The 12,323-nt window shown below is 36.4% G+C and overlaps 2 protein-coding genes across 2 annotated transcripts; one reads left to right on the top strand and one right to left on the bottom strand.

Moving 5' to 3' along the window:
• Nucleotides 1–225: 225 nt before the first annotated feature.
• LOC120624701 (fidgetin-like protein 1) lies at nucleotides 226–8,182 on the top strand. The gene is made up of 10 exons (XM_039891376.1): nucleotides 226–536; nucleotides 614–778; nucleotides 1,376–2,002; nucleotides 2,668–2,780; nucleotides 3,137–3,292; nucleotides 4,355–4,488; nucleotides 5,230–5,344; nucleotides 6,064–6,176; nucleotides 7,009–7,200; nucleotides 8,032–8,182. Exons 1-10 carry the CDS (start codon nucleotides 448–450, stop codon nucleotides 8,149–8,151), a joined length of 1,824 nt encoding a protein of 607 aa, XP_039747310.1. The 5' UTR covers nucleotides 226–447; the 3' UTR covers nucleotides 8,152–8,182.
• Nucleotides 8,183–9,348: 1,166 nt separating this feature from the next.
• On the bottom strand, nucleotides 9,349–11,832 carry LOC120624684 (60S ribosomal protein L10). The gene is made up of 5 exons (XM_039891357.1): nucleotides 11,726–11,832; nucleotides 11,573–11,601; nucleotides 11,167–11,472; nucleotides 10,070–10,232; nucleotides 9,349–9,550 (listed from the first exon to the last, which is right to left on the bottom strand). Exons 2-5 carry the CDS (start codon nucleotides 11,593–11,595, stop codon nucleotides 9,383–9,385), a joined length of 660 nt encoding a protein of 219 aa, XP_039747291.1. The 5' UTR covers nucleotides 11,596–11,601; nucleotides 11,726–11,832; the 3' UTR covers nucleotides 9,349–9,382.
• Between the last annotated feature and the right edge of the window lie 491 nt (nucleotides 11,833–12,323).

Raw genomic sequence — 12,323 nt, 5'->3', positions numbered from 1 at the left:
AGACAAACAACCTCCGTTATACGTTTATTGATATCAATTTAAGGCACTAACCTTTTTTACACTATAGTATGGTTAGTGATTAGTCTATGCCTAGAAGTTTACATAGACGACTTACCATCTTTTTTTCAAGTCAAGAGAAACTTCTTCCAGAGTTTTTTTTTTTTTATCTCGGGTTAATGTCTTCTGTGATCCTTGTTGCTCGGTTGCAAGAATCTGTGGTTTTGAACTATTGGCGCCATTTCTAGTTCGAACTGTTACGAAAAGATGATCAAATAAATTTTCTAGGATTAGTAAATTCGTTTCAGTATAAATGTTCCTTGATTAGTTTACATCACGCAAGGAAACGAATATAAGTGTTTATTGAATATACTTCTGCTCACAACTTTCATTACTTAATTAATAAATTGTTCATCGTCGAAGGTTCTCTAAAAAAATTCATGTTACACAATGCAACAGTCAAGTAATCTGCACCATAAAACTTACTTTAGTTTATTAAACGAGAACTCTGTTCAGCAGTACAAAGCTTATCTCCAAAGGTTGTATAAATTATGCAATGTTATATTTTCCACAATATAATTTTCTAACTTTTGAAAAGTTCTCAATTTTTGTTTAGGTCATCTAATGTTACATCAAATGTTCTGTTGGAAGAATCCTGGCGAGCTAACAGTCATGTCCTTAACAATTTTGCAATTGATGGTATACTTGATTCGGCTAGGCAGCTTTTAAAGAATTCTAAAAATAGAAAGGAAATGTCTTCAGCTTGGGAAAGTTCCATAAGGTACCTACATTAAATACAATTTCATGATGATTTGGTAGACCTCCCTGACTCTGTGTGCTGTGGTATAATCTTAGACTGCATCAGCACTTACCTCCACCTGAGATGCAAGCAAAAGCTGACGTGTAAGAGAATAATAAAAATATGATTAAAATGGAGGTCCAACAAGTGTGCACATGGACCAACTAGTTCAAGTTTCTAATAATTTTCATAATAAAATGTGCCTAGTATCTCACATTTGTCTTTCCCTTTACAATCTTGGAAAATGCAGGGAGTTGAGCTGGCCAATAGATAGCAATCACTTTCCAGCAAGGTGAAGAGTTTACTATAATTGAAGGTTTCTTTACCACTAATAAAATTAACATCTTTTGACTATTGCCTAAGAAAAACTCAATGCTGATCATTTACAATGCTGTACCCCTGTTATGTAATGCATGCATCAAAAGTGCCATGAGTGTTGTAGTTATGATATTCAGTATTTAAAGGATATGATTGTTTATATCATAATCTCAGTAGTAAAGCATACATCCTAACTTCTATCTCAAACCCAAAGGTAACAGCAAAATCTATAATTTTTCAGTATTATTTTTTTATTTACAGCAACCTGCCTGATCCGTTACTAATGTTTGAAAAGTCTATGCAGTGTAAAAAGTGTTCAGAATCAAACAAAGCAAATACAGAGTTTATGAAGACGGATTGTAGATGTGAACCTCCTATTCCAAAATCAGACATAATTATTGTTGAATCCTCACAGAACTCAAGTCAAGAATCAAAAGATGAAACCAAAATTTTTAAACCTAGACTTTGTAATTCAAGACTGAAAAAGTCAGTCAATAAATTTGTTCCAACTTCTACTAAAGATTGTGCTATGAATAAGATTAAAGGTTATTCCAGAAATAGTCAGGAATGTAACATAGAACATGAACATTACCCGAGTAAAAGCAGGGAATATGATAGTGCTTATAATATTTCTAGTAAAAATAAAGAGTATTCTGCAAGTAATGATAGGGGCCTAGATTACAACATTGAAGTAGGTAAACCAAAAACTTCTACAAACATGGATATTGATATGGAGGAAGAAGCAAAAGCCCATAAGAGCCAAATTGCTAAATTAACGTTTAAAACTGCTAAGGAACAATTGCTAGCTTCTAATCCAGCTGCCAGACGGACATTGGGTGCTTCGCGGAAAGCACAGGCAAAATTCATCTCACCCATGCTTGGAGCTATGTAAGAATATAGATTTTAAATAAATAATTATTGGAAAATCAGCCAGGTGTATGCAACTAAACCAGGGTTACATTGAATATAGTTGAATACCATAAAATTAAATATATGATGGGTATGCAGTTTAATTATTCATCTGCAAGAACACAATCATGAAACCCCTCAAAACTAAGCTATTGCTAAGTTACAGATGACAGTGTTAATTGAATGATTTGAATACATAAGACTTTTATTTAGAAAGTATAAAGGTTCAGGCCAGGTTCAGAAGAAGCCTTCTGTACTTAAAAAAAATCAAGAAAAAATATTTTTTCGCTTCTTTTTGTGCAGCAGAGTCACTCGCTTGTTCCTCACTTTGAAAAATTGTGCAGTGATCCCCAAGCTTAGCAATCCCATTATAAGGGTAGTTCTATTTTTCTTATTTCTAAATTGTATGTTAAAATTTATTATTTCTTTATTTTCATTATGAGAATGTTTTATTTTTACCTAAGGCTAACTAACAAGTACCTATCTATCTTAACTAGCTATATTAGAGCGCGGGCGCCGTAACAAATTTCTCTTGTAAGTGCGCCGCTAGCTTAAAAGGTTGAGAACCCCTGCTACATAGTATTTTGTTTTGTATCAATTATACCTTTTCTGTAATAAAGTTTTAAATAAGTTATATGTTGTAGGGACAAACAGGAGGAGAGTGAACCAGTTATTTCTGATGAAAGGTTGAAGCACATTGATCCAAAAATGATTGAGCTCATTGAAAGCGAAATAATTGATAAGGGAACTCCAATTGGTAATATTAAACTTCTTTATACATTTTACCAATTGTTCAAAGGAACTAAATGCATAATAAAATCTAATTAAATTGATCAAATCTTCTTATAATATGGGAAGTAATAACAAGCAAGAAATTTATTTATTAAAAGCAAGAGAATCACGTGTAATTTATTGAAATTACGTTATAAGTTTATACCAATGAGGAGGTTTGGGTATAATTTTCAACTTTTTTTGTATTTTTAATGTTTACTGTTATACATTCTATTATAATTTTAATAATAGCTATACCTTTTGATACAGCATGCTGACAGACAGGATGAAATAATAAATGATCTTAGAGTAATGAAAACCTTATGCAATATTTTTAAAAAGGTTGGGAGGACATAGCAGGTCTACAAATGGCTAAATCGGTGATACAAGAGGCAGTGGTGTGGCCGCTACTTCGCCCCGACATCTTTACGGGGCTCCGGCGTCCGCCGCGCGGTATATTACTGTTCGGACCTCCGGGTACAGGAAAAACTCTCATTGGTAAGTGTTTTAAATGGTATCGATATAGTAAATCGTATATATATTCTTCTACATTACATACATCGCCATCTCGCCCCAAAGTAAGCGTAGCTTGTGTTATAGGTACTAAGATAGCTGATGAATATTTTTATGGATACACATAATTACTTATAATATACAGATAAACACTCAGACACTGAAAAACACGTGTTCATCACACATTTTCAGTTGTCGGAATCGAACCCATGGCATTAGACTCGGAAAGCACCGGATTGCTGCCCACTGCCGGCTGTCAAAAATTAATAATCATTTAAATCAAGTTAAGTTAAATTATTATTAAAAGAAGTCGTGTATCCGGCTCGAAGGACCAAAATATTGAGTGAATATAATAGTGTCTTTTAAATCAAGTATTTTTTTGTAGTAATAATTCACGGTGGTAAGTAAAAATTATCGCCAGTAATTTTTATTAGTTTTTTTACCTACACTTAGAAGAATTATGAATTTTATAAATTTAAAATGCATATAGAAATTTTCGGAACCGACAGGATTTGAACCTGCGACTCTCTGGCAATCGCGGCCTGAGCGCTTTCTCCAATAACTTTTTTTTTATATGCATTTTAAATTTATAAAATTTTGCCTGTAAATAGACAAACACTTGAAACGGGCCGCCCTGTGTCCATCTACTGAAGGCGTAGGTGTTAAGCGTCTTGTACCTGTAATTACACCGACAACTGTACCCTTCAGACCGGAATACAGCATTGCAACAATGCTGCTTATTGCCAGAAATGTCGGTAATATCCCGGGCGAGCTCTGTGACAACTACTACTACTTAAATAGGATTTATTAAAAAAAAACAGTGTATCTGGCTCGATGGGCCAACAGTATGAGTAGTGGGTAAAAAATTAAATCTTTCATGGTTTTTATTTGCAACTTTAAATTTCGGCATCAGTAAGGCGTCAGTAGTTGAGTCCCAGTATTTGAGTAAGGGTCTTTGTGGCTTGGGCCTTTGCTTAGTTTGACACGTGTGTACACGCTTACGAGTGTGCATTGTAAACGTACTTTACTTACTGTACGTCGTCTTAGGTAAATGCGTGGCGGCACAGTGCCACGCCACGTTCTTCAGCATATCGGCGTCATCGCTGACTTCCAAATGGATTGGTGATGGGGAGAAAATGGTGCGCGCCTTGTTCGCCGTGGCGAGGTGCCATCAACCCGCGGTAAGATTCTCAAGATATTCGGAGTCACAGTTTAAAATACGACTACCTAGAAGGAAACCTTTATTAATATTTTTTTTTAAATCCACCAGATTAATTATATTCCAAGTGGTTTTTATAACATTACTGCTATTTATTATTTTATTCTGTATGAATTTCGATTTTGCTATAAATAATTGCAAAATATTTATTAACTCATCACTGGTATTGTATTCTCGTTTCGCGTACAGATCGTATGCCTTTTGTCTGCTTTCAAGCAATTCAGTCGTAGCACGATCGCTGAAAACTAATGTTTCAGCAATCATGACTGATTTACTATTGAAAATCGAATTAAATATTGTAACAAATTTAGTAAAGAAAGTAGTTAAATTTTGTTACGGCCAATTGTAGATTATAAAAATGGAAGGTTGGCATAATGAAACAAGGCTTATTCTCATTTGGTCCGATGTTATAGGCACAAAAGTTATTTTATGTTTAGACAATGTTTTTTTCCAATTCTTAAACTGAATAGTGATCAGAATCTTATTTACTTTGCTGGATCAGAGGTGACAACGGTAGACATCTAACGATGATAATTGATTGATCAATTATGGATTGCCGAAGGCGGAAGATCAAATTGAATTGAGAAAAAATCAGCGGCAATCAAATCAGCAATTTCCTTTATTGTCGTGTTGGAAATTGCTGCATTTATTTAACAATATTTTAAGTTATTATTACATTATATAGTTTAATTCTTTTTGTCAGGTGATATTTATAGACGAGATAGATTCTTTGCTCACGCAGCGCAACGACTCTGAGCACGAGGCCACCCGGCGAATCAAAACTGAATTTCTCGTGCAGTTTGATGGAGCAGCTACTGGTATGGCAATGTTCTGCTTTTTAGTACGTAATATCATATGTAAAGAATATTTTACTTGTCCCTTGCAAGGTGGATTTAGGTCTGGATCGCAGATTTGTGATTTTCTTAATTGTCTGTATCCTAATGGTTTATTATCTGCTTACGTTATGCAATTTCGCATATGCTTTGCTTGGAGTTGACCACCGTTATCAATTTAGAAACGGAGGGGTTCGTAGAAGAAACAAGAGTTTTAGAAATAGCTCAACGAGCCGCATGAAACTTTAAGGTTTTAATGAACGTTTGGATTAAGTCTTAAAGGTTCCTAGAGCCAGACGCACCTTATCGGTAAACTTTTCAATAGCGAAATGTTTACTCTTAGAAGTAAACGGCAAAGTCTGAACTAACTATGGAAAATCGAATGAGTTTAAGCGAATGTTACTGTAATGTAATAAATTTTTGAATACATTGACATGTCTCAGATATTTTATTAATTCATTACCATTTTAACAAATGCGTGGATAATTCTTAATTAATTATTAAATATCTTTCAAGCAATAATTAAAATTATATTTGGGTATTTTGATATAAATACGAGTGCATTTTCGATACTCTTAAGTCTTGTATGAGACTAGACGATGCAGAGATACCTCACGGTGTCTTAGTCTTTTTCACTCGTCTTGTAATTCGCGACTTTGTACATTGTCCCAATCTCATTCTCTAACTCATTAAATTGATGGCAGGTGATGAAGATCGTCTCTTGATAGTTGGTGCGACAAATCGTCCCCAAGAACTGGACGAGGCGGCCCGGCGTCGTCTTGTGAAGCGTCTTTATATACCACTGCCTGATATTGACGTGAGCTTTATTACATACCTACATTTTGTGACAACTTTATATACCTTTAAAGTTTACATTTCCCATTATTTACAGCCAGTTCCAACTTGCCATGTGTCAGTTCTAGCAAATTTGGTAGTGGCAAAAAGTTTTGTATTATGCTATTCAAATCTATTTCAGTGTCTTTACCCGCTCCAAACACGCACACCCAATATAAAATTGAGTCTGTCAGACTCAATTATAGTTTGTGCTCATTAAAACTCCTGCCTGTAGCTCGCTGAATGTAGTCTATCATTCTTAAAAAACATGAAAGCTCCGGAAGTAAATACCTAGATTTTCCTCAGGATATGTTGAACTCAAAACTTTCATCCATTGCCTTTTATACCCTTAGTTAATATTTCATGTTATTTTGTACCCAAACCAAGAGTGCAGGATACGTTGCACTTATCTTTCATTAGCCTTCATATACAATTCGAGGCATATAAATTATTTTTTGATCAGTTTCAAAAGTGGACAAAATTAGAAACGAATATATCCGTGGTACCTTTAAAGTCGCTAAAATACATGAAAAACTTACCGAAAACCGCTTACGCTGGTAATGGTCATGTGATGAGGCGAGATGACGACCATATGACCAAAAATGTCATGAATATAGGGGACGGAAAAAGAAGCCGGGGACAACCACCAATAACCTGGTTAAGAACAATTAAAAACGACATAATGGCGCGCAACACAATAGAAGAGACAATCCAAAATCACACGAAGAAATACTAGGAGCGCTGACCCCATATGAATTGGGATAGTAGCCAGGAGAAAGAAGATAATATATTTTTTGATCTTACTTTGTCCACAGGCACGCAAACAAATAATATCGAACTTGCTTAAGGATGAGAACCATGACTTGAGTGAACACAACATGGCAGAGATTGCAAGCCTAACTGAAGGTCACTCGGGCGCAGATATGAAGTCCTTGTGTTCTGAAGCAGCGATGGGACCCATTCGTTCCGTACCGTTGTCACAAATCGTCACTATTGATAGAGATAAGGTAAGGAATGCAGATTTTCTCTCGATATTTCCCTTGTTAAAAGCTATTCAAATAAGAAATGTAAAGAAAACATTTAGTTTATTTTTGTCAAAAGCTGAAATCAAACATCAGTTTAAAAATATACTAAGTAGGCGCTCCAAGATAAATTAATATCTTCTACTAACTTCTGTTCACGAACCCGCTGCGAGCGTGGTGATTATGGGCGTTGGGAGAGCCCTTTACCATACCTAAAGTCCACCAATCCGCACTGGACCAGTGTGGTGGACTACGGTCTTAACCCCTTCTCATTGTAGAAGGAGACCCGTGCTCTGCAGCGGACTATAGGCTATTGATAACCGCGAATGCTAGGCGCTTTCCGTGAAACAGTTATTTCATCCAACAATTCGTCGCCCCTAAAATTGTCCAAGGTTAAGACTCCTAATTCTGGAGCTGTTTGAATTGCAGCGCGATTTTTTTATTATTCCACTACAAGGGCTAACCCTTGACTACAATCTCACCTGGTGGTAAGCGATGATGCAGTCTAAGATGGTAGCGGGCTAACCTTTTGGGGAGTATGGTACTCATAAACCTGATAGGTGTTTACGCGATATCGCACCGGAACACTAAATCGCTTAGCGTCTTTGTCGGTAGGGTGGTAACTAACCACGGCCAGAGCCTCCCACTAGACCAGACCAGACATAATTCAGAAATTATAAATTCCCAAAATGCCCCTGCCGGGAATCGAACCCGGACCCTCCTACTTAAATTCACGGCGCTCACCGCTGCGCCAGGGGTCGTCAAAAATATAGTTCTTAATGTTGTTCCTCTTTTAATTCAGTATTTTTGTTCAAGGTTCGCCCAGTCAATGTTCGGGACTTCAAAGCTGCGCTCCAACGGGTTCGACCGAGTGTTTCTCAGGATGACCTCGGCCAGTATGTCAAGTGGAATAACACTTATGGTCAAGGATTTTGATGTATCATACAATAAAGATTATTTTTCAATATACTTTTCTTTTTTGTATTCGGCCGCTAATTTTTATACACTTTCGATTGCGACTTAGGAATAGATGTTATTGTAGGCAAAATTATGATGATATACAGTCCTAAGAATTGCAAAGAGTAGTTACAAGCGCGAACAGATGCTGTGAGTGGAACCTACAGACAGCTATGAATATACATCGTTGGTTTTTTTCTATTATATCTATTTTATCCAACAAAAAAAGCCAAATGCGATAATGAAAATTGGGTTTTCATGTTAGTCAATAAATAAATGAGAAATTACGAGTGATGTAAACACACCTGTTGCGTAAAGGCCGCATAGCTGTCGCGATAAGTTAAACACGCCAGGCGTGTGGGGCCGCATGCTCGTAGCGCCTGTTTTGAATACGCTTCACCAGTGTTAAAAACACGCCTACCGTGTAATCCTACCGCACTTGTTAAGGTTAGGCAGCAGTTAATGTGTTAAGGAATACATAAGTTATCGCTATCTCACTTTATATCAAGTGATGATGCAGTCTAAGATGGTAGCGGGTTAACCTGTTCCAATATTTTTAAACTACCCCTAATCGGTTTCTACGAATTGAATCGATTAGCGGCACGCCCTAAGCCCTTGTCGGCACGGTGGTAATTAACCACTGCCACTGACTGGACCAGACCATAGAAAATACGGACGTAATTAATTTCCAAATTGCCGGGAATCAAACCCGGGACCTCTTAACGTAAACTACAGCTGCGCCAGGGAGTATCTTTGGCAACATACCCATTCATCCGGCCAGTATTTGAGAAACCCTAACACACACTTCTATTGGTAATAACTTTGGATGCGCGGGATTTCTGAAGTATATACCGAATATGTGGTATAATTTGACTGGAGGATTCGTAGTTTTTTCGACCCTATGCGAATACCTAGCGAGACGTAATAACCTTTCCAGGAAGAGCTTAGTGTTGGTTTCACTTCCATTAGATACAGTGTATACTATATACCAGATATAAAATTGCTGATAATCCTGGTAGTAACCCATCAGTAATTATATGCTTTGTTTAAAGGAAAGTTACACTAATCGACAACAAGGGTCAAAAACTTCAACAAGGTAGTGAAAACAAGCATCATTTTTAAAGTCACGATGCTTGAAGTCTCGTTGTGTCAGGGAGGAAAAATGAAACAGATAAGGTAATGAAACCTCAGTATATTATAAGTGTCACATCTAAGCATTGAACAACTCAGTCTGCACCTTCCTCCAGGTGTCGAGCGGGCCGTGCTCAGGGCGGTAGCGCACGTTGCAGCCGTCGTTGGCGAGGCGGTTGTCGTCACGCAGCTTCTCATACTCGTCGCGATCGTACTTCGTGAAGCCCCATCTCTTGGAAATGTAAATCTGGAAAAGAAATAATGATTATTTTAAACGAAATACTAGTGAACCCTCGGTAATGCAACAAACGTTTTGCAAAGTAGTGTTTACAATCTAATTTTTTGGATAATATACTGCCTAGGACCCCTTTTTTTTTTTTTACAAAAGAGTGCCACATAACCAGTGTCAAAAAATTATAAAAAAAATCGGGATTTCTGGCGGTCAACGGTCTTACTAATTTTATGCTAAGCCCAAAAGCAATATAATTGCTAAAAAATATGAATCAATAATAATAGACATGTCAGACTACAAGTGGTTGCTGGATTTCTCTGGGTCCACTGTCTTACTAACTTGATGCAAAGCCCAAAGAGCAATATAACTGCTTTTGTCACATCTCACATAATCATAACCAAATACAAAAGCTTTTAGTTGATTTTAGTGTTTTGAAAGAAAACCAAATTGACCCTAAATGCTTTTTCCCTGGACAGTATTAATAATGAAAGTTGACATTATGTCTCTTCATCAACACAATGAAAGACTACTAACCTTTTGACGTCCGGGGAACTTGAACTTGGCACGACGTAGGGCTTCGATGACCTGAGCCTTCCACCTGTCACTGGAACGCACAGACATGATGGGCTGGCCAATGCGCACACGCGCTACGGTACCTTGCGGCTTGCCGAAAGCACCTCTCATCCCAGTCTGGAGCCTGCAATTCAATGATAATATTGTAAGAGCCACTAATTCACACTGATCCAGCATGGTACTACTGCCTAAACACTTCTTATTTTGGGCGGAGACCCATTAGCTGTAGTGGGCCAGTAATGGGTTGATATGCTGATGATGATTATAACAGCAAGAAGATCATGAAATACAATAATATTAAACTTTTATACATATGAAGCCTTAAATTCTACAAATAATTATTTTTTTGACAACAAAAAAGTAATATACTTTATAGTATTTACTTCACATTTTAATGTTAGAATAATCAAAAAGAATAAGTAACAATGTGCAAAACTCTCGCGACTCTGGGTTGAAACCTCTGATCAATCAAAAGTTCTTCATAACACATAAATGATATGAGTATGAACAGCTTATAATAAACTTAACTCAACATTGCACAATATTTATAATAAATTGCATGAAATTAAAGATTTTGTTTATAAAACCCATTAATTCACTGTATGCACTAATTCACTGGATGTCCTAGGAATCCTATTGTATATTGGTTTAATTCACTGTATGCACTAATTCACTGGATGTCCTAGGAATCCTATTGTATATTGGTATACCCTTTCATTAATTCTATGTAGAAAATCAAAGCAGTATTTGGGAGTCAAGTTTAGGTATTGTAAGATTTACAATATAAAAAAATATAAAAAGTATCGTTTATGACAAATAACATTACAAAAACTTTTATCCAAAATTAATTATAAGCATTTTCAATTCCATTCAACTTACTTCTCCCAACTCTGGTAATATACATGAATAATCAACATATTGTTTGGATAACATAACTATCCTATAACCTAAAAGTTTCTCATGGGAACGGAGTTAGTTATAAGCATATGTTAGAATTCTTCCACTGCTCAGTAAAAACGTACTTCGATTATGTATTGAAATAATGGAAGTGCACTTACCTATCAGCCCCAGCGCACGATAACATCTTATTGATGCGGATAACGTGGAATGGATGTAACCTCATGCGGATGTGGAACTGGTCTTTACCGCAGTTCTTCACCAGGTATTTGTTGCAGCAAATGCGCCCTGCTTCCAGAGCTTCAGAGCTGAGCTGTTCATACTCATCGGACACCAGGTGAACGCATAGTGGGAAGTCGTCCACGGCTGCTCTCTTCTTGCCCAAATCGAAGATACGGATTTTGGGATCCGGTACACCACGGCAAAACCGTGATTTTGGGTACGGTTTGTTTTTACAGTACCGATAGCTAAAAACATACAAATATTTAGAAATAATTGAGTCCTGAATAATTCTTATTGAAAGAAAATAACACTTTCAAGAATGTTTTGACTGTTCACGATATTTACCATCTCGCTGGTCGGCGCCCCATTGTGAACTGAAATAAATAAAAAAACACACTTAGTACACAAAAATGAAGTTAATTAATAAAAAAACATAGCTAAATAAGACTAAATCAAAGCGATTTTTTTAGATTTTATTCACAAAAATTAAACAAGCACCTTCACAAAGTGACACCTCGACTTTGAAAGAAATTTGACTAATCTGACAGATGATAAGTTAAAGAATAAAAATAGCACAGGTAATTATAAAAAAAGATAGACGCCTGTAACACAACACTAGAGTGTCTGTATTATCATTTTCATTGCTTTTTTAACTTGATAGTTTTTGAGATAATCGAAACAATATAATTACTCCAACCACACCCATCTAACCTTTCCTGATTTTGGGTCACACCATAGCTTTCTGGCTGAGCTTCTGAAATTTACAAATTTCTAAATGTACACCGCGAGGATCAGCAAGATAGTTTTTGAAATATTCTAAGGAATTAATCACGCTAACCACACCGACGTAATCTTTACCACCCTGAAAACATGCTATAGCATTCTAAGACAGCTTCCGAATGGTATTTTGGCCGCGCGGATTAGCCTGATATTTTTGCTTATTAATTTTGATATATGCAGAGTCGCCGAATGGGTCTCTGATTGAAATAGCGTACCTACCTAAATGACCCTGTGTGTGCGTGAGACCAATGACTGCGTTGTATAGTTTAGCTTACTTTAGCCATTAATTTAATATGTTAATATCGTAGTTTAGCTA

This window comes from Pararge aegeria, chromosome 6 (assembly GCF_905163445.1).
Source record: "Pararge aegeria chromosome 6, ilParAegt1.1, whole genome shotgun sequence".
NCBI classification, from domain to species: domain Eukaryota; kingdom Metazoa; phylum Arthropoda; class Insecta; order Lepidoptera; family Nymphalidae; genus Pararge; species Pararge aegeria.
The sequence above is the reverse complement of the archived record's forward strand: the minus strand, read 5'-3'. Positions and strand labels throughout refer to the sequence as shown.